This window comes from Embiotoca jacksoni, unplaced genomic scaffold, assembly GCF_022577435.1.
Source record: "Embiotoca jacksoni isolate LCO1_2020_lvr unplaced genomic scaffold, fEmbJac1.0.p SCAF_23, whole genome shotgun sequence".
In the NCBI taxonomy this organism is placed as follows: domain Eukaryota; kingdom Metazoa; phylum Chordata; class Actinopteri; family Embiotocidae; genus Embiotoca; species Embiotoca jacksoni.
This window is the reverse complement of record NW_027185374.1, coordinates 1,878,700-1,900,840: the sequence shown is the minus strand read 5'-3', so window position 1 is coordinate 1,900,840 and position 22,141 is coordinate 1,878,700. Positions and strand designations below refer to the sequence as shown.

The following is a 22,141-nucleotide window of genomic DNA, read 5'->3' as shown; positions in this document are numbered from 1 at the left end:
GCAAATGGACAAATTCCCCTGAGTAGATGTCTGGTCTCCCGTAATAACAAGGATGCAGAATCACGGTAAATGACTGCGGGAAGGACAGACGTTAGACATGCTGAGGTCACGGAGAGAAAGTTAGGCAGTGAAATTGTTCCCTGACCTTACTGTCTTCAAGCTGTTTAGTCAGGGGGTCTCTGGACCGCTGAAGAATGTTGTGGAAATGTCCATCATTTTGCCCAATGATGGCCTTCACATCCTTCCTCTGCTCCTCCCACTGGTTGCTGTGGCCAATCATGTTGTCCAGCTGCTGGAGCCGCGCCTCGACGCCATACTGAGTGCTGTCCCACTGGCTGCGTACTTTCTCCACTAGAGACATATGCATATTTAACAGGGAGAGAAAAGAAGAAAGTGATGGAGATAAAAGGTAATGGATACAAATGGCAAAACAACACCGATCCTGTGCACAATATTTGAAAAAAAAAAAATGCTCTGTTGTTGTTTTCTTTGGAGCAGCGGATGAGATTTTTGTTTGATCTAGTGGCATATCTTTTGAAAGCTGTTCAGTGTGTGTTTACTCTGTACATACATTTCTCAGTAATGGATGTGCGAACATCGACATTAGAGGTCTTGTTTTTAATGTTCTGTGCCAGGGTGAAAATGTCCTCTAGCTGGGGGTGACGCTGCTCCAGGTCATTCTTTGTCACCTGCCATGTGACAAAAACAAAAGAACACATTCACACAAAGTGTTCAGTACATTGTTAAACGTTAATCATACAAACAACTTCACAATTTCCCTCCCTCCCTCGTCACTGCTCCTCGTTTCTCACCTGAAGACGTCCCATCGTGGTTCTGATCTCCTTCGTGTCCCCCACAGTGACGATATTAGACTTGAGCATCTGGGTGATGAGGAGAAGCCAGTCTGCCAGCTCGGTGGCAGTCTCGTTAAGATCGGTGGGCGCCACGGTGTCTGGCGTGTGCGGAGTTTGGTGGCGGGGGTCCTCGCTCACCAAGCTGGCCATCTGCACAGCTGAGGGGACCGAAGACACTGGAGAAAGGGGAGTAAAAAAAAAAAGGCAAGGAATTCAAGGCAAGCGGTGTTTACATGTCGGGCTTCTTTAAAAGGAAATGATGCAATGAGCATTTAAGATGTCAGAGTGAAAGAGGAGGTGTTGTCAAATGGCCCTCAGAGGATAGTGGCATCACACTAAATCAAGATAAATGAGGTGTCTGGGATTGTTGTGTTACACAACCAGGACTTTGTTGCTCACCTCTTATTTGTTATTTCATCATGCATTCTCATGCTTCGGATTAAGGCAAGCCAATAAGGGTTTGTAAACAGAAGTGAATATTTATATGTTTGTCATGTCCTAGTGATGATCAACAAGAACCAAATGCAGAATTTCCTTTGTCTAGTTAAACGTTTAATACTTGTGGAGGACATGTTTTGGATCATTTCCTCCTTATTTCCTTGAAGTGTTATAAATAGACAATTAAAGAAATTCATGTCTAGTCATTTTTACCGAGCTGTTGGTGCTGGACAACCAGTTGGTGGTGTGTCCACGGAGATACAGGTGGTTGAAGAGATTCCCTCAGTCGGCCATCCAGGGCTTTCCAATCAGCTGCCAGCTCCTCTACCTTACTCTATACACGTGAAGGCACAGAGGGACACATACATAGAATTAATAACTGAATACTAAATATTAGCACAGGAAACGGACAGTATCCAGGTTTTAATAAAACAGCCAATTAAAAAGGTTCAATAAATCCCAGGAAACAGAACTACTCAAAGAGGGGTAATAGCGCTTTAACTGAGCAATATGGTATAATTTTATGCTATAATTATCAGTAATTCATTATCAAATTATATTACTATGGAAACTGAGACCTTTTCCTGAGGCAGCAGCTGCTGTCGTCTCTGCAGCTCTATAGAATGAGCCAACAGGTCCTCCAGGTCCCTCTTCCTGTCCTTCATTGAGGCCTCCAGAGCCTAACACAGGTTCAAATTAATTTAACATTGGTGCATATGATACATGTTTTTTTAGTGAGTATAGGTGTGTGAGTTCTTGTGATGTATTCGGACCATCTACCTGTGCTTGGCCAGGATTCAGGCCTCTTGTGATGATTGTCTGGTGTGTGACGACGACCCAGTCCGTCAGCCTGTTCATCCTGTCCTGGAACTGGGCATGACTTTGCAGGTTGGTCTCCACCTCCCCGACTTTGTCCAACAACTCGTGGGTCACCTGCAGATGAGAGAGGGAGTAAGACATAAGTGAAGGATGGATCACGGGAATGATTAGAGATAGCAGAGAAGGAGTCAAAGAGCCAGTATAATGTTTCTTCTACATTTCAAGACCAAAACTTTGGGAACAAGGCTAAACAAAACACCAATAAAAATGTTAAAAGTAGGTATTTGGACTTTGCTGTATTGTTGGTATAACTTGACTTACCTTGCTCCAGTTGAGGTTGATCATTCTCAGTTTGCCAACATGCTGGTCTCTGCTCCGAGGGCTCATGCTGGGATTGGACAGGATCTGAGGAGCGTGCTTGTTCAGCCAACCAAGACGTTCATTCTGTGCATCCATGTCCTCAGCAAGAGCCTGAAAGGAAAGATGCATAGACCCTTATTTTTCACGCAAAAAATATCACCGACTGATGGACAATGAGAGAAAAGTTTTAAAATGTGTTTCCAAAAGGGAAAGTGAGTTTCTGTGATCATATTTAGACAGGTGTTTATTGTGATTGAGATGGGCAGAGCAACTTGTGCATACAGTTTAGTATAGATGGGGGGGGGGGGGGGGGGGGGAGAACAAAAGGACACACAACAGTCAGAGCTGACCATAAAAATAGTCTGCACCAGCTCTGGACCAGCTCTGGACCAGGAATAGAAATCTCTACTCTCCCATGATTCAGATTAACTTGAGCGTGTGTTGGGTTTTTGCTATACCTTGAGTTCTTTGAGGTTTCTATCAGTGGCGCTGACAGGCAGGTAGCTCACAGCGTTTTCCGCCTGCTCCAGCCACACAGCCAGCTCCTCGCGTCTCCTCACCAGGTCTGACAGGGCCGGATCTCCTCCAGCCAACCTGGACAACACACACAAACACACACACGCACTTAGATAAGGATCTCCATTTCCTCCAGGTTGCAGGCCTAATCCTAAAATTTACATTTAAATTGCTGTTATAGACCGATTGACCGCATTGATAACGTTAACCTGCCAAAGACTGATAAAGAAACAGTCTGATAGTGACGGCGAGTGAGCGCTAACCTCTACGCTACATTGTACTGTAAAACCAAGATGTTGTATAGACAAGACAAAGGAATGTCAAAATCTCAATTTACTTAATGCCACTCCTTAATCTCTCTAAAATGCCACTGCATCTTGTGTTTCTGTGGACACACTACCTGCGCTGTCTGTCGAGGACCTGGCGGTTGACGGCTCTCCAACGCTGACCCAGAGTTTCTAGCTTCTCTTCAAGCAGGGACCCATCGGGAGATGAAAGCTTCCCAATGATCTGTTCCCCAGTGCGGGTCAGTACGACCAGGACCGGTTGATGACTGGTGAGGCCTTCTTCCAGCTCCTAAAATACATGTAGGACACAGAAAACAGGAGGAAGGGCGGGAAAAAAAAACAAGGTGGAAATGGGGTTCAGTCAAACGGCATAATCTGATTCACTCTGGTCCAAATCCTCAGCTCAAGTCCATCTCTCCAGGTAAATCTCTTATTGACACATAGGCATGATTTGTAGCGAGTCAAGATTTAAGCTGCCAAATCTCTACTTGCACCAGGAGAGATTTAACTTGCCAAGCAAGACCCATAAAGCAGGGTGAGTGATTGTAAAGTCCACTAAAGGTTGAGTCAGCTAATTGATCTCTCAATTCCCATCCACTTGATCCCTCATTTCGTTCTCAGCAACTGTGAAAACATTCAAAAGAGCTCTAAAGGTGGGAGTGCAGCTCGAGGTGTGGAAATCACATTGATATAGGTGTTAATGGCGGCGGTGCCATCAGCGTCGGCTTCAGAGTATTTAATTCCCCTTGGAAATGAAATTATTGCTTCAGTAATCAAACAAAGCTAAATTAAAGGCCCCTTCTCATTTTACTCGGCCTTCTATTTCCGCTGTGCATAATTAACCCTTATACGTGTGGTGTGTTTATATAATTCACTACTGCACCTATTTTTCCCCTTGGAGAAGAAAATGACGTTATCTTCTGTCCAACATATCCAACCATCTAGCTGCATACATCTCAAACATTACTATAGAATCCTGGGAAGTTATTAATCTCGCTTCGAACACATGATGATAACGTGATATTGTCAATATTTGACTAATGACAAAGGTGGAACATCACGAAAGTTTACTATTCCATAAAAAAACATATTTAATCGGTCACTGGGGTTGAAAAACCAAACACGCATACAAAAATCTTCTGGAATACAACTGTACATGTTTAAGTTCAGGCAGTCATACACACACTCACATAATCCATCCATCTATCCATCCATCACCCTGCACTGACCTCTTGGCACTGGCGTGCAGATTCCAGGTCCAGCTGTCTATCAGGGCCGATGCTCTCGGACAGCAGTGACTCGGTGTCGGTTAGCCACTGAGAAAGGTCTTTGAGGTCACAGTGAAACTGCCCCCACTCCTCTATGGCACGGTCAAAACTCCTGCAGCACAACAAGGAAACACACACACACCGTCTTTGTTAATAATAATAACTCACAACAAAAGTTAAACTAAAAAAGGCGGAAGACACTGAAACATTTTTCAATTTCTGATTCCACAGAGACTATTAGTAGACACTTGGTAATATAGTACGCTTAATTATTGGAGATAGATAACAGGAAATTGATGTAAACATGTTAAATATCTAACTGAAAAATCACTGTAGATGCAGAGGCAGAAGTAGTAACACCATGGAAAAATATTGTACTGCAAGTAAATATTCGGTATTCAAATTATGTAAGTATTATCAGAAAAATAGACTTCAAAACGTAATGGTAGAAGTATTCATAATAATGGCAAAATAGCCCAATTTTAATACTCGATACAACTTCTTTATACTAGTCTCTTAATAGGAGAGAAAGACAGCATACGCGTGCCTCTCATATTCTGTGTATGAAATCTTTATCAAAGGAGGTGACTAATAACGGTTGATAAATAAAATGAATGGAGTAAAAAACACAACAACTCCCATTGAAATGAAGTGACATTACATATAATACTGTGCAAAATGAACATACTTTTGTTTTTTAAAAAGCCTTGAAAATGCACTTAGTTATTTCAACTTAGAGTAAATTTCTTGCAAAAAAAAAAAAAAAAAAAAAAAAAAAACATGCAGAGGGACGGTTTGTTGATGCACCTGGAGGAAACGTGTTCGAGTATAATCTGCACGCTCCGTTTCATTTTCAAAAAGAGTTCACTCTGTAAAGTTCTTGATTTGAATGACGATGATGGCCTCTGGCTTTGATAGCTCCTACTTAGCTCATCTTAAGTATTTCCCCTCACTTCTTTGTTTGTGTTTATGTTGAGTTGGCTTCATGAAAAATAAAAGAATTCTGCTCTCTAAGAATAAAACGGTGTTTACCCACCAGGAAATGATAAGGAAAAATGGAACCGTTGACCTCTATTAAAAACGCCATGACAAGCAAGAACCCCTGACAATGCAATAAAGTTCCCTCTGACACTACTGAATAATGTAATATAGACCAAGAGGATGATTACTTGAATGTGCAATACAAAAAAAACTGATCTTTATCACGGTGGTGGTCTGCATGATGGCTATTTCCTGTTACAGCTTCGCTTTGAGCAAAACAGATCAGATCAGAGACACGTTGAGGAAATGAGTTTTGGATGAGCAATTTTACAAAATATACTCCACTCTTTTGATTTTTAATGATGCCCTGAGGTTATTGTGATTACAGAAGGAGTGCTTCAGCAGTTGTGTGCAATCTCAGAATTAGTTTACTTCCGTCTGTGCACACATTGTATTCAGCAAATGAAGGCGGTTTATGCCCAAGGAATTGTGCTGATGGTATTCAAGGTCACCCACTTCGTGTGCATGTGAGTGAATGAGTGACTGACTGAAAATGTGAATAAGCATGAGAGTGTTTATACCCAAGGAATTGTTTTGATAATAATCAAGGTCGGTGTGCGTGCTTCACCATGTGGCCTGGTCTGTCTCTATCTGCTCCTGACTAGTGGACAGCTGGCGTTTACTGTCCCTACAGCTTCGACCAAACATCCTCACACACAGATTCACACGAACACGTCACATCTGAAAGTAGCAGCTTGTTTGCTTTTCTGTATTCACTGCGTTTTCTGTGAAAGTCTGCTTTAAGATTGAATCAACTCTGTCCTTCAAGGGAATGAGTGTACAGTCGTGGATGAATTTGTTGGTAAGAAAAGAAAAACCCAGATTCTTTCTGAATATCTTTCTGAATAATTATTTCATAAAAATCTGATTTTGCTTTAGATTTTTGATTCAATAGAATATTCTTAAACATCACTATCGCTCAAGTTTTTGCTGAGGGTACCATCAAATCTGTCAAAGCCATTTTAGAGTCATCTTTGTAGAAGACGAAGCAGGATTTTTTTTTTTCTCAAACTCTCTTTGCATTATTTTATGATACACCAAAGGAATGCAGGTATACATGAGGAGGAATGAAGCATTTTTTCAATGAGCTGGGACCAACAAATTAATCCACGACTATATGTATGGTGTTGTTTGTTGAAATCTGTAAGTAAAGTTGGTAGACGCACCCCTTCCGGTGGTTGTACATGCGGTTGAGGCGGTCCCACTCTGCATTGAGCTGCGTGAGGGCATCTCCCATTTGGGCCACCTCGGCAGGCGAAGCATCCCGGATGGCATCAGGCTGCCGCTCGTGGATATTTGAGACCTGCTCACCCAGAAGCTCCAGATTCTCTTTGATATTCTGTGAAAGGGAATATAACAATGAGGGAAGAGATACAGAGAGAGGGGAACTTAAAGCCAATGCAACAAGCAGCATTGTGCATAAAAGTACACGTCACCCTCAATGTGTCCTCCTGGCTGGAAAAGTCTTCATAAAGCCCCCCGCTGAGTTCTGGGGAGTTCAGGAGCAACTCATTGTCAGCCATGGTGAGGAGGATTTTGTTGATGTCCAACAGATAGTCAGAGGGACTCCGTGAGGGAGCGCTTCTACGCTCCACTGCAAACATCTCCTGCAAGACAAGAGACAACATTTAACTTCCATTGTTGTATTTAATTAAAATAAAAAAAATGCAGTCTGACAGCAGCCACATCACATGAATTAGAAAAACAAAAATAATCATGTAGGTAAATAACCGTGCAATTAAACGATACATTTTTGCACACTACCTAAATAGACTTAATAGAGTATGAAGTACGAAATGAATGTAAATAATAGAAAAGGATAAGAATACGCTAGATACGCTTAAGATGGTCTCAAATATGCTGCGTATTGTGTATACCATGTACAATGTTGCTAATATGCCACAATACGCGCACATTAGTGCAAGTTGAGTAAATAACTAAAGAGACGCACAGACCTTAAAAAGTCAGTTTAATGATCTGATAATATCACAGATGTGATAAACAGTACCAAAGATCAAATAAAGTCCAAAGGAAGGTTACATTCTGTCCGAGGAAGAGGAGAATCAGAGTGATGCTGCCTTCTTCTTTGTCACCGTGGGGAAAAGGAAGTCTGAAGGCTGAGACCAGCAGGTCAAACTGCAGGTCAAACAACAGTTTGTGCAGCATCTTCCTCAACACAACCAACTGCAAGGGCTCCAGAAAAGCATGCAGTGAGCCTTCCCCATGAGTTTGTTGGTGACATTGGGTCTGATGTTGCTGTCCCAGCAGACCACAGTGGAGACTGTTGCACTAGCCACAACGGACTGGTAAAAGATCTGCAACATCTTGCGGCACAAATAAGAGAGTCTGTTCTCTTCTTTCTTGTGGACAGCCTGCACGTTGCATTTCAAGTCCAGTCTGTTATCGAGGTGGAGTTATTCCTCCGATACCAGCATGTCCTGAGTGTCTACATGTACATTATATGTGCGTGTGCTTGTACGAGTCCCTCACCTCGGCTGAAAACTCGGTCTGCTCTCTGAAGGTGCGAGTAGACGACGACTCCACAGAGACTTCCACCTGCCTGATCTGCAGCACCCTCAGTTCCTAAAGCAAGCAGACACATAAATACAAGTTAACCAAGCTGCATCAGTGTACAAACACAAAATCAGACAGACCTATAATTTCCTAAATAAAAACACATTCTCATTTCAAGGCCCTCTTAAACAAGACAACACATTTTCATGCATCTCACCCTCCGAGTAGAATATTGGTTCTGCAGCCGGAGCAGCAGAAGTCTCAACTCCTCCCTCTGGCCCTCGTCTGAAGTTTGCTGCACCAGTTCGTCTCCTCTTCTCAGCAAATCTTCCACGCTAGCTTTTTCTTCATCCATCTGGTGCAGAGAGACACAGAGTAAAAAGGTCAAACAAAGCACACAAGAGCCTACAATTCCAAAATTATTTGGGGGGTGATTTTCTTTTTTTTTTTACTTGTATATCTTCCATTTAGTTTACAGAAAAAAAAGAGCAACTTACGCACCAGAACCTGACATGAGCTCAAGCAACAAGTAGACAGCACTGAGAGAAAATACTATTTAAAACACAGTAAGAGCGCCCTAACTCACAGTGACCTTGCTTCAGATTGGTCTGTTTTTTTTAAATCAGCCCGTGTGTTTAACGTCATAAACCTTGATAGTATAGACTGAATTCCAAACTTGCTAAGCCTTGAAATGTCCAATCAAAGCTCATCTTCTCAGATGGCAGCTTTATATAGCCTACAGCTCAGCATATTCTTCATAGAAAAATCTCAAAACTTTAGAAAGAGAATAACCCTGGGTCAAAATTCTTTGTGTGTGTGTGTGTGTGTGTGTGTATTGAAATTGTTCATAATTCAGTAATTATTTATCTATTCACATTTCTACAGTATTTACAAGCGCTGCTTTAAGAAAGCTACTTCGTTGCGCTGCCTATTTAATGTATACTTGTATTACCATTATTATTCTCATCATAAGTACTGTTGCTTTTAAAGTTTTAAAAACTCTATGAACATAGTGTAAAGGGTCAAACAGTGTACCTTGTCATCATCCAGGATGTTTGCTGGATCCTGCTGCTGCTGCAGAGCCCTCAGAGTGTCCTGCAGCTCTGCCTGAAGGTCCTTCACTTCCCTTGGGACCACAGCTTTAGCTGGGTGAGTCGGACTTTCTGCCCAGATCTCTTGACTGTGAACGACCTGTTTAAGAAGAAATCAACTCCGTCAGAGATGCTCACATAAACGATCTGCATTCAGCTGTAATATTATTCATACAGCCAAACTGACAGCGTTGCCGTCTTTTTTGGCAGCTATTTCTTTGTATTTCAAGCTTTTATCAAATTATTTATAAGCCTTTTGTCTATGATAGAGTATCTTGTGGTAATATATTGTTTGATTGGCTGCAGTGTATTTAGCACTGACGATAGTTTCTTGTACCAGCTGAGGCACCTGCTGGTTCATCTCCCCACCGGCCAACTCCAGACTGGTCATCATCTGTGTGCCAAAAGGAAAGAGACACACTTGAACAGACTGATTTCTGTTTGACAGTTAAAGCTTTCGTGCATAGACACCAGCTTAGGCTTGTTTAGTGACGAATGCTAATCTGACAGTTAATTTTAGTCAGTGATTCTGTACCTTAGCAGTCTTTATGTGCTGGGAGACTTTGTCAAAGTTACAGTTCAGCTCGGCCAGTTTGGGCTCCACTACATCTCGACAGGCGGGCCCCCTGCTGGTCATCAGGATGATAGCCTGGTCCCTCACGTTGTCCACTCGCAGACTGATATCTTCCAGCTCCTCCAGCATGCTCTGAGGACAGACGGCAGAGTAGCTGTTCATCTATTTATCAGCCTATGCTACCAGTCATTCTCTCTCGGACTGGATGGCAGTGCAGCCTCGGGTCACAGCGCAGAGCTTAGTACAGCATGTATTGATCAAGGTTAGCAGGCCCAGGGACCAGCTGACCTTCAGTTGTCATGGCAAGAGAAACGGAAGGGTTACGAATTTAATACGACTCCGAGATGAATTATTTGAGACTTCCATAAATGACTCGGCTTCTCTACTTTCTTAATTTTCTCCTTTCCCAATCTTACCCACACAGACCTCTCTGTTGCTCTACCGCGACTACTTCTCACTCTTTTTATTCCATTTGGTGATGACGAAGATGTGCAATCATTATAAAAAGCTACAGAATAACACCTTCCCCAACAGGATCCAGACATGTATCCTTGTGAAAAGTCCCACCTTAATTGAGCACAAAGGTTTGTGTTGAAAGAGTTGACAAAGCAAATCCTTTCCTGTGAAAACACATTAAAATCTCTCTATACCACACAGTAAGAGGAAGAGTAATCCTTGATGGATTTTAGAGGCAGTGATTTCCGTAAAGCAAGTTTTCATGGCGTCAGCTCTACCAATTATTACATATTTTAAAGACTTAACATTCAAAGAAAATAATTCAAACTAGTAACTTTCTAATGTTAGAGTGGAAAAAAAACAGGCAGGCAACGTCAGAAGATAACTATCCTTTATGTGCTGGGTGCTGTATGCACTTTACTGATGCCTTATCTCTGCTTCACCTTTAACACGGTTTCCCTCTCTGTGGGACCCAGGCGCTCAGCCTCATCCAGGTGGATCTGCGTCTGGTAGAGCCAGGTACTGATGTGGGCCAAGTTCTCATCAAAGATTTCCACCTCGTTCTGGTGACTCTGCAAACACACAAAGAAAATAAAGAAAATGAAAGCTCAGTGGTTTCCTTCAGGAAATCAAAATATTCATAACTATTAAATGTGCTCCTCTATTTTCCTCATTTTCCTCTTAATCTAAAAAGACAGACATTGCAAGAAGTCATGTAAGAGTTTGGAACGTCATGACAGTGTAAAAATATGAAGAAAAAAAAACCTTCCTGTTCTCTTTGTTCAAATAGAAAATACATTTATCTTGAGGTGATTTACATGTCCTTTTTTTGTTGTTGATTTGAAGTTTAATTTCTTTGCCAAGCTACTGCAATCATTCAAATGACACAGTATAATAAGGAGAAGTTTTATTTGGCTTGTAAATCTTCTAAAGAAACAGCCTCGGAATGTCATTTTTTTTATATTTTCATGAACAGGAAAAACACCTTTAAAATATAATAAACGTGCTGTGTGTGCTTAAATATGTTAGTACATTGATATGCATTATAAATGCAGTAATACATTTATAAAAGGCTTCTCCATATCAAGGAAAAGAGTACGCAGAGGTAATGTGATAAATATATCCATTTACTCATTTTTGTTTATTTTTAAAATGTTGGTAAATCGTGTAGAAGCAGATGTCTCTGAACACTAAAGCAGGTGGAGGAATGTACTGACTCAGAACATAAAATAAATAACATAGCAACTCTTCAAGTACTTGTAGTCTTATTGTGTGTATCATTTTTATACCAGAACAGCGCTGAGCCAGTCCTCGGTACAGGTGCGGACGTGTCCCCAAGCTTCGTTGAGGCCGCAGAGTTTGTCCTCCAGCTGATTCTCGCTGCCCTCCACCAGAGTCTGCAGACCAGCGCTCGTCTCCATCAGGCTGGACAGCTCCACCTGTCGACGCTCCGACTCCTTCAGCAGGCCCTGGTTGAGGACCACACACAAACAAGTGAAATATATTTAACAGGGTCGTGTGATAACCTCCATGTTTCAATAATTCATTGCCATATCTGCCAGCTGTTGTTAGACTGCTGTGCAGACACTGCTGTACACAAAAAAGAAATGAATGAATTACAGGTTACATGAACCAAAATAAGAGCCTGACTTGAAATCCTAAAACTGAGAAAGAAAGTAAATATTCACTTTCAAATGTCTTTGCATTTAAAAACGTCAAAAAAAGAAAAGCACATTTATGAACAGCTACAGTTGATTAACTAAAATAAAAAGGCAACACTTTATACACTATATTGTGCTGCGGTGCTTTTAATAGCTCGGTGTGAGCCAGCAGGTCATTAATAATTCATACCAAGGCAGTTTTAATACCGTTTCTGAGTCAGGTCAGTGTGTTGAATCGTATAAAAGCGTCAGTCCTTTCCACTGAATTAGGATCAGAGAAAACTGAAGCAGTATTAAAAAGCTTCAGTAGTTTTCTCTTAATAATGTTTCAAAGTTCATCATGTTAGAGAAACAGATGTGTTCAGGAGCAACAAATTGTCCCTCTGCTCCATCTACTGGTAAGAGACAGAAGTACTTCTTTGATTCTGCTAAAAAGATCTGCTGAAAGGTTTGTTTGATGTGGAAAATGTTACACTTTTATTTAATATATGTATAATCAAACTAAATTAAGGAAAGCCCAGTATTGGCTTTTATTGTTGCTTCTCGTGTTTTTCATTCATTTCTCTAAATGACGTTTTTTTTTTTAAACAGTAAAATGTCTGCTCTCAAAGAAAACTTCCACACACATGGATGTTTACTTACATTAGCCCATGCAATCTCAGCATCAATGTCAGCTGGCATGTCGCCGCAGCTATTTTTCTGTTGGAGCTGGGCCTCATTCGTGGTCAGCCAGTCCTGCAGAGCAGCACTCTCTTTCTGGAACTTTTGAGACAGAGACAAAGCTTTTTCCATGTCCTGCTTGCCCTCTGTTACCTGTGAAGAGAATGTTGACACAAAAATATTGAGTATTATTTATAATCCTAAATGAGCGGCATTTTGTAGAACAAGAATGATTTACCTGTCCCCCAAGGTCATTGTAGAGCAGTTTGAGAGCAGTAAGCTGCTCGTCCATGGCTTTGGGGTTCTCCGTCTGCTGTTTTTGCACAATCTGGCGACCTGTTTTTATCACCGTCTCCACCTCCAGCTTCACCTCACTCAGCAGCTTGTACAGTTTCTATACAGCAAAAACCCATGAAATACAGTATGTATCAGTTGTGTGAGTGAGATTGATTTGTATGTCTTTGTCTGCTGAAACAGGTGGCGATGCTGGCAGATAACTTCAGATCAGCTACAAATCAACAAGTTAAAAGAGACAAAAACATAAATGGAATATATATAAAATGGAAAGATCCAAGTCTCACCATACAACCACTGAGGTGGGACTGGATTTTTTCCGGTTCCACATCCTTAATATCCAGGATGTGCAGCTCAGCTTTGGCACCTTCAAGGACCCTTTTACAGTCCAACATGCGCTGCTCAAAGTTAGCAGGCTTCTGGAACAGCTGGTACTTCGTGGAGATCTCCCTCAGTTTTCTCTGCAGCGAGCAACGCAAAAGGTTAAAAAGGTTACACGCCTATCACAGCACAGATAGCACACCACTACTCTTACTGCAGTGCCATGAACCCGCATTATTTCCATCGTTTTCGATGTGATACGAGGACTGTCATCTGATAATGTAGTGACGTGACAGGAGGAGAAACCACTTCCTCACACTGTCCAGTAGGAGTCAGTGTTACCTGGAGCTGGTCCAGCATGGTCCCACCACGGGTCGCTTTGCCATCAGCGGTGGGAGGAGGCAGGTTGACCACGTTCCTTTTCCTCATCTCCTCCACTGTCACCTCGTGGGCTGCAATCTCTGCCCCGATCGTCTGAAGGAAACGTGAACACAAGAACATGCACCTCGAGTAAGATATACACACACAAATGCACAACATTACTTTTTTTTCCCAAGCAGACAGGTAACATTCAGGTAGATGTGCATACATACTATAATGTTCTCAGGGGACTGAAAATTGAAATTGAATTGAAATGTAAGCAGGATTTATGGGATATATATATATATATATATGGGAAATATTTCACTACTAATCACTTAGCCCCGAGCTGCAGAGAGGGCCCTCGGGCTCGGAGGCTTCTCCAAGTGTCAAATCTCATTTGGTGAGTCTTGTGAGTGTGAATGTGTTTTGTGTTCACCGTACCTGTGCCTCCTGTGGGAGCTGGAAGGCGTCGATGCGATCAGTGAGGTAGGAGGTGAGTGTGTGGTCCAGCTGGCTCAAGGACTCATGCAGCGTTTGGAGAGACTGTTCATTCTCCTTAAGCGTCTGCAGCTGCTGCTCGAGGCTGATCTGCCGGTTCACTGCCTGGACGAGGACACAGACAGCGAGTCGTGGGTTTGGAACTCGGACGGTCAATATACACGACTATTGAATCCTGATCAAGTGCCAATAGTTGAAAAAAAGTGTCTGTAATAGCTGATAATAATAATAATAATAATAATAGCTTAACCATTACACTGCAGGAATGCAAAGAGCCCATCTCAAATACGTCTTGTTTCTGTTGTACTTAATTGGATGTGACAATGCATAAAGGCATATTTTCATTCATAACAAAATAGTAAGTAAGTATACCAAAAGTGTGCTAATAAATGTACCCTGTAAAATCTTCGTACAATACCTGGAGACAATTTCATCTGTACATTTTACAGATAATTTTGGGGAGAATGACTCTGGGGGAAATTAATTAGCAAAAAATATAATTAAATACAAATCCCTACATTAAAAGAATCCACACATCTATTAAGATCTATTGAGAAAGAATTCCAAACATAACTTGCTTTTAACACAGCAACGAGCAGAAATGACCACGCATGCACAAAGACAAGGTCCTGACCTGGTGGTTGAGTTGCTCGTAGCGGGAATTGAAGGCCTCTAGTTTTTCGCTAATGAGTTCATCAAGTATGCCCCCGTCTATCAGCGTCTGACCCAGCTCTCTGATTTGCGTCCGGTTGTCCCCGGGGTGGCGAAGCACACTCTCCAGAGACTGGTGGTGGATGCAGAGATGGAGAAAAGGGTACATGTATGAGCGAGAAATTTCAAATAAATTAAGGAAAAGGGGATGAGAGGAAATGACCACGAGGAAGAGAAATTCTCCAAAAAAACAATCCTTCGATAAAGCTGCAACAAAGATCAAGAAAGTTGCTTTCCAGTTCCAAAGAATTTGCCTCAGAAACCAGAAAAAAAACAGAGCTTGGCTTATAACCAGACACAAAATATTAAAAGAAAATCCAGTAAATAAGTAAAAAGCAGGAAGTGTGTGGGTTTGTGTGCATGAAAGATTGAGAAAGAACCAAACAAGCTGAGCCAACAGATGGAGTGCAGATGCAGGAATTGCTCTGCTGGGTGTGTCACATAGACGCAAACCCCCAAAAAGATGATAACTGAACGAGAAATGAGGGGCGAGTGAGAGAGTGAGCCTGTCGAGTGACGGTACTTGTTTGGATCCAACAGTCATTGTTTATGTCGGGTCATTAAATGTGCTTTTCCTTCCCGGAGGTAATGGACAGAGAGAGCAACAGCCCACCCCCCCACTCCCCTCCCCCTTCCAGAGGGGTGAGTCTGATTAGGAAACTGGGAGGATGGGAAGCGTGAAGGGTGAGAGAACAAGGTTCAGATGAGTTAGAAGGGAGAGAGAGAAAGAAAGGGATGTATTGGGGGAGAGAAAGAGAGAAACATTAAGGCAAAAATACATAATAAGGACGCAGATGAGAGGGGGAAACCTTGTCTTCAAGGGTCTTCAATTTCCTTCATCACTATGCGATGTTACAGAAGCAGCACTGTGATTAAAGTGTCTTTGACAGTAATGCTGCAGGCAGTTTACAGATTTAGCAGCAGAGCAAGTCAAAGCAGAAGAAATTTGGAAGACAAATCAAAGACAAAGGAGGCTATTAACATAATGGTACACATGCAATGACTGATTGGTATGTGTTGTGAAGCATGAACCCAAGTCTTCAGTTTGAATGCACGTTTAACAGTGGGAGATGGTGTTATAGCTCATATCTACATCTATCTAATAAGCAAAACAAGCACAATTGAAAACGCATTTGAAGATGGATGGCTAGTGTCACTAAATTATGAATTGTGATTCACATATTCATGAAGCAACTCTTTTCTACAATGAGTATGACCAACAATTATATCTGATTTTTAATTCATATTTTTTGACATGTGCCTTGAGCTATGAAGAATGAATATGTGCATTTTCCCCAAAAAAGATTTCAAAAGTAATTTTGACACAGACAAGTTTCCTGAAATTATGTAGATGCACAAATGATGTCAAGACTAATGTTTTTCTTTATGTTTTATGACTTGTTGCCCTAAACCAAAAAAAAAGAAAATCGACAATGTCATCATCAGTCTTGTGTCAAAAAAATGGTTGCATCTTTTTTCCCTTTTGCAGATAATATGTCATAGACATCTTCTAATTGTATTAAAAGTTACTAGTGCCACACTTAAATATGAATTGTCTAGAAATAAGAGAAAAACAATTCCAAAGAAAAACAAGGGAAGGAAAAGGAGTATGACGGTAAATGAGAAATTTAATGGGAATAGTGTTTGTGTACCTCCAAAGCTTCATTCACGGCCTCAATGCTCTCTGGTAGGTTGTCAGTAGCTTGGACCTTCTCCTCCAGAGTGTTGAGCCAACCCTGCTCCATATCCAGGTACTGAAGCAGCTCCATCCAACAAGACCAAACCTCCTATACAGCACAACCCAACACACACAAACAAACACAATCGAAAACATTAAAAAGAAAATGAAAAAAAGACTCATGATGTTACTATGAAGTGACAGCCCTATTAAATAAAACAACAAAACTCTAGGATAAAGAGGAGGTGGTGAGTAATGGACTTTAGGCAAAGAGTATAATTGAACAAAAACACAACTGAGTGACGTGTTCGACCCTTGCCCTGCAGAGTCTGTGGGGATGATAATCAAAAACAATGCCCCTAACGATGACTTTACACTCGTAGATTAATGCTGAAAAACACAAATCAGCAGTTTTCCCTTCAACCGTCTTTTTTTTTTCCTGCATAAAAATTAACAAAAGAGAGCTCAAAATATGACACATCGCAAAAACCGACCTGTCATCCCAAGACGGAAATGGGAGATTCGCAAGCTGACGGCCAAATTGGGCAACTGATAAATAAAACAATGATTTATTTTTGTGTTAATATGCGCCATAGCAGCTAACTTATATGCAATGCATTGACAAAGTGCTTCTTCTTTTGATATTTTCAGTCTAAAAGTACATGCTGTGAAGCACAAGTATTTAAAAAAATAATTAAAAAAAATTTAAATCAGCAATAAAAGCATAGCTGACCATCGCTTTTAAATAAATTTGTGAAGCCAGTACGGATAATTTGTCAGACCAGGAGGACACAGGAAGACCTAACACCCAGACAAACATTACCTCCAGGGTGTGACATTTGCTCTTGAGGCGGTCACAGAGCTTGTGGTAGTTGGCCAGTACCCCCTCTAGCTCTGAGGTCAGCTCCTGTCCACTGCCTCCTCCAGGGGGCGATGTTCGGGACACCAGCATGTTGATGCTGTCTTTCAGGATCTTCACCTTCACCTCTTTCTGTAGCACATCCTCTTTAGCCCGCTTTGAGAGATGAGGACATGCAAGAGGACAACGACAATCGAGACAGAGAGAATTAGACCAAAACAAAAATAAAACAAACAACATAATTTACCAGAGTGTCTCCTATTTCACCACAGCTTCCAAATGAAGCGTTTTATTTGGTTATTTCCACGCCTCCACTCCCACCTTCATCTCCTCCAGCGATGCCTCCAACTCTTCAGGACTCTTGTACTCAAAGTCCCTCATGAGAAACTCCTCGTCAACTTGGGTCATCCACTCCTGCATCTCCGTCAGGTCTTTCCTCAGATTCACCTGCTTCTCCCGATTCTCTGCCACGCGCTCCTGATGGCTCAGGAGCTGGAAGGAAACACATGCAGAATAACTTGGGTAAGACCTAAATTATTGTTGTAAATTCATTAAGACCAGACATTACGTGTAACCAAGATTATTAGAATGAATCCACATACAGATAGACTGTAAAAAAAAAAAAGTAAATTAAAATAATAAACAACAATAAAATTAAAATTAAAATATGTTCCCTTGGGGATTAATAAAGTAACTACCGAACCTAACCTAAAACTGAAGCACAAGTGCACACCCTTAAAATATTGTACAACATTTAAGTGTCTTTGGACTACAGATATTGGGAACAATTTAATCATACAAAACAAAAAGTAATACTGTAACCAACCTCTAATTAAATTAAAATACAAAAAGCACACATACAAAGTTTCTCCTCACCTTTTTGCTGAGCTTGGCCCACCTGCCCTGGCACTCATCCAACTTATCCTGCCCCCACTTGGCCAATCCTGGGACTGCAGTCCCTTGTACAGCACTCACATTCTCTCCCATCTGCTTCAATGAACCTTCCACTAACTCCATCTCATTCACATACTCCTGGTTATCAGGAAAAGAAAGGAATTATTTCAGTGTAATACTATAACACCAAACATGAATTCAGTAAATAATTCCAGCCAAGGAAAAAAACATTCAGAATTGTTTTCGAGATTGCCGTCTTAACAAAAGCAACACTAAGAGTAGCTTTAAAGTTGCAAAGTTCCCATCTCTGCCAATGCTATACCGAAATTTGGAACAAAAACTAACAACTACCGTTTTCATTTTTTTGCATTTATCTCTCACCTTGCACTGATTCAGTTCTTTCTGTAGATTCTCCGTGTTGCCCAACCCTGTGGCATCCCGAGACAACAGCTCCTGAACCGCATCCAGCCAACGTTCCACTTGCTCCAAACGCATCTAAATACAACATTACTTATTGTTTGTTTATTTACAGTCGTTGGCTTTCTATATCAGCAATTACAGCAACTCTACCTGATTGTCCTTCATGCTACCCAGAATGCACTGCACCATGCCTAGCTCCTCGCGGGCCCTGGAGGAGAGCTGACTCCATTTGTGTAGTTCTGCAGGGTCGGAGGCTTGCTGTGTTTGCTCAATCTCCAGACAGAGGCCCTGAGGTGAACAAGAGTTCAGGCTTAATGTGACACGTCCGGCTTCTGTGTGTACAGTAAGTAACTCTGGGAAACTCTTGGAATTGACTCTGTAAAAATTACACTAAAACATACTGTGTTTAACTGTGAATCATCTCCTTGGTGACGAAATAATAAGTGGTCCTTAATTTCTTTGACTGAATGAGGCCGGATAGTGTAAAAAAAAGATTCTTTAAACGTGCGTGTCTGTCGTGTCTATTTTAAAAAGGGTTCAAAAACTGTTTAAGCACAGGATTTATCCCATATTTTTTAATACTGCGAAGTCATTAGGTCATATTTACATGCCGTAATATGGATCAATTTATATTGAAAGAAACAATACAGAGTCAATAAGACAGTTTTCACCTACTGTCATTTGGCTAACTGCTAACTGAACTTGGAGACACTGTCAGTATGTTGTGGTTGTTGAGCTGACTGGTTCAGCGGCTTCACGCTGAGCTGCGAGGAGCTTTGTGTTGCATGCATGGGCATGCTGCCCAGACCATAGTGCTAGAAGATCCATTATTCTCCTAAGTATATGTCATGCAAGTGAGCCAATAATATGGGCAGATGTATCTGTAACTAGAAACAGAATTTGAATAATGTATATTTGAATTGCTCAATTTGAGTAACTGCATAACATTTTTTTATTTGAGTCACATATCTTAAATTTGTCTTATCTAACTAATTAATTAATTACAATGAAAAACGCAATCTGAAGAAAATATGAAAAATTTAATTTACTAGTTTGAAACTAAATTTCCATAACACACGTCACAGGTGCGCTCCAGTACTTCAACAAATATCACGACATTGCCGTGTGCCTCGTCCCCGCCCCTCCTTCCACGGCACCGTGCCCTATCTGCCATGATAACAAGAGCGCAGACGGAACCACATTCCACCGAAGGATGGAGGAGGAGACAAACACATACTTACAGATTGAGACTACATACAAAAGCACACAGACACCCTCTCCTTCTTACACAAACGTTAAATACAGTGCAGAGGGAACTGAAGGGCTGATACAGGGGCCTATTGTGTTTGACAGCAGACACAGATTGACACTCGCACTGATATACTGCACATACAAGCACGTCGACACAAACAAAGCAACAATAAGGGATTAAATCTTGCAAGCCAAAAGGTCAAAAGGGCACCTGTGTCATGAGCTACAGTATACCAAATATATCTCTGTATTTGGAAGAATATGATCAGGATTATGAAACTACTCACCTGTGCCTGTTCCACCGCTCCCTCTGTTGTGGGCATGTCCACCATCCCTTCTCTCAGAGTGGCCAACCTGGCCTCTAGACCCTCCACTGCACTCTGTACCACTGGCCTGGCTTCAAGACTAGCCAAGGCTGGAATAAGGCCAGGACATTGTGAGGAAAACAGAGCAGAAAACACAGTATTAAGTGAATGTATTACAACTTTTGCGTTATTGCTGAAGCAACAGGTTTTCTGCCACAAGGGGGCAGTGAGCTGGTTTGGTTATTCCCCGTGTACATGTAGACAGGCGTGTGTTTTCCATGCACTCGGTGGATCCCAGATGTTTGATAGCATGTTCTCAAAATAAGTTTAGTTGCACTCTTCTCACCAATTTTTGAAAACATTATAAAATCACAGCTGTTGTTCCATGTAACCCTGAACAGTTACATAGAACACATTTTCACACCGATATATATTGAGTGATTACATTTAATTTTTCTTTTATTCTAATACTTCTGGTTCATCTCCTCTTCACGGCGGTCTCTCTTCCCCTCTACTTCCTTGTCTGTTAATTACCAGGTGATTTAATGCTTACGTAATCTGGCGATGTGTATAAATACAAAGCGTAGAGATGGAGTGTAAGGGTGGGGTGGAGGTGAGGTGGTGAGAGAGAGGCCCCAGCAAGAAGCAAACTGCCCTCAAGCAGAAACAAAATGGTTTTCCTTGGCTCTCTTCCAAATCCTCAGTCATAAAAGCCCAAGAGGTATCGCAAAACAAACGTGCGCGGACACACACACACACACGATCAGGGTGCATTCAAGTCTACGTTAACAGACTCATTTTTGGCCAAGAGCAGTGCACGTAAATTCCAATGGTAAAACGGTAACTGATTTCCAGGACAGCTCCAGGTCCAAGTCACGTCCTCAGGCAGAGATGGAGCTGGTGCAGTCAGAGGTATGATCTTACACACAATCGCTCACACTTATGCGTCAGCTTGTGGAGGCCATATAAGGCCATCATCTATTACTTGTGGCCAGCCAACGATTCATGTAAAAGCTGCTGTCAAATTCACACAACCCATGCGGGACTGAGCTGGGCTGGACTCAAAGAGTGATGGCTAAAACGCTATCACTCTTTGAGTCTCCCTATGAACTGGAAAGCTTTGGATCAAGAACAAGGAGAGAGAAATAGACCCTTGTTTTAAGGGAGGCTTGAATCTCTTGTCCTGAAACTCTCTAGAATAGGAGGATGTCTCAAAGCTGTCAGGTTTCTTGAAGCAATATGGTACAGAGTTTTGGACTCAACTTTATCAGTGCTGACTGAAGAATTATGTTAAAACAGCAAAGCAGGAGTACCTTCGTTGACTCCTTGGTCTCTGCTCTGCAGCTGCTGCAGTGTTGAGGCGTGATGAGCAGATACCACCACCATGCTGTCTTTCAGTGAGGGCCCGGCTCCCAGTGAACCTGCCTCCACAGACAGCTGCTCCAGTCGTGGACTCAACGCAGTGACCTGACCAAGCCGGGACTGAGGAACACAAGAGGAAGAGGAGAATTTATTCATGCGTTTCATATGTTTCATGAAAATTTGCTGTTAATATACATTCAGACAGAAAGAGACATTTTATAGATTTGAATGAAGATGAGGTTATCCCATTGCCTTAAAAACAAGTGAAGTGTAAATAATGACATTTGAAGGTCAGACCTGACACATTAGAAAGCAGCAACATATTACTGACCTGTTTATTTTTGATGCATAATGATGAGACAAGTTAGAAAATGTTTGCTTTTTTTAGTTTGCTTGTATATTATCTAGTCATCTGTCACACTCATCTTAAATTAATTAAAAACATCTACTCTTTCAAAATGTGGAAAAGTACACACACTGCTGCAGTGAGTTAGCGGACAGCTCTGAAAGTTACTGAATGAAGTCGTGCTTTACACTGACAGGCTTTCCCTCCCTGCTCCAAGTTAATTAGTCTCAAATTGCAAAATCTTAGCTTCACACTTTAAGACACAGCAGAGAGGGTTTTATTCGTCTCAGTCTGTGCACC

At 41.6% G+C, this 22,141-nt stretch overlaps 1 protein-coding gene across 1 annotated transcript in view; it reads right to left on the bottom strand.

The window, feature by feature from the left end:
• Positions 1–22,141, bottom strand: part of utrn (utrophin) — a 178,512-nt gene that overhangs the window by 122,351 nt on the left and 34,020 nt on the right. The window contains exons 21-53 of the mRNA XM_069158200.1: positions 21,447–21,615; positions 20,116–20,243; positions 18,728–18,865; positions 18,539–18,652; positions 18,140–18,295; positions 17,585–17,755; positions 17,228–17,419; positions 16,379–16,513; positions 14,650–14,799; positions 13,959–14,120; positions 13,497–13,628; positions 13,121–13,294; positions 12,778–12,933; positions 12,522–12,692; positions 11,508–11,687; positions 10,662–10,790; positions 9,724–9,894; positions 9,511–9,582; positions 9,133–9,288; positions 8,315–8,452; positions 8,074–8,166; positions 7,020–7,190; positions 6,750–6,922; positions 4,504–4,654; positions 3,388–3,563; positions 2,930–3,065; positions 2,433–2,582; positions 2,073–2,225; positions 1,871–1,972; positions 1,506–1,626; positions 813–1,030; positions 572–689; positions 146–351 (exon numbers count right to left, since the gene is read on the bottom strand). Coding sequence (XP_069014301.1) covers positions 146–351; positions 572–689; positions 813–1,030; positions 1,506–1,626; positions 1,871–1,972; positions 2,073–2,225; positions 2,433–2,582; positions 2,930–3,065; positions 3,388–3,563; positions 4,504–4,654; positions 6,750–6,922; positions 7,020–7,190; positions 8,074–8,166; positions 8,315–8,452; positions 9,133–9,288; positions 9,511–9,582; positions 9,724–9,894; positions 10,662–10,790; positions 11,508–11,687; positions 12,522–12,692; positions 12,778–12,933; positions 13,121–13,294; positions 13,497–13,628; positions 13,959–14,120; positions 14,650–14,799; positions 16,379–16,513; positions 17,228–17,419; positions 17,585–17,755; positions 18,140–18,295; positions 18,539–18,652; positions 18,728–18,865; positions 20,116–20,243; positions 21,447–21,615 — 4,962 coding nt within the window. The remainder of the gene's footprint in view (positions 1–145; positions 352–571; positions 690–812; positions 1,031–1,505; positions 1,627–1,870; positions 1,973–2,072; positions 2,226–2,432; positions 2,583–2,929; positions 3,066–3,387; positions 3,564–4,503; positions 4,655–6,749; positions 6,923–7,019; positions 7,191–8,073; positions 8,167–8,314; positions 8,453–9,132; positions 9,289–9,510; positions 9,583–9,723; positions 9,895–10,661; positions 10,791–11,507; positions 11,688–12,521; positions 12,693–12,777; positions 12,934–13,120; positions 13,295–13,496; positions 13,629–13,958; positions 14,121–14,649; positions 14,800–16,378; positions 16,514–17,227; positions 17,420–17,584; positions 17,756–18,139; positions 18,296–18,538; positions 18,653–18,727; positions 18,866–20,115; positions 20,244–21,446; positions 21,616–22,141) is intronic.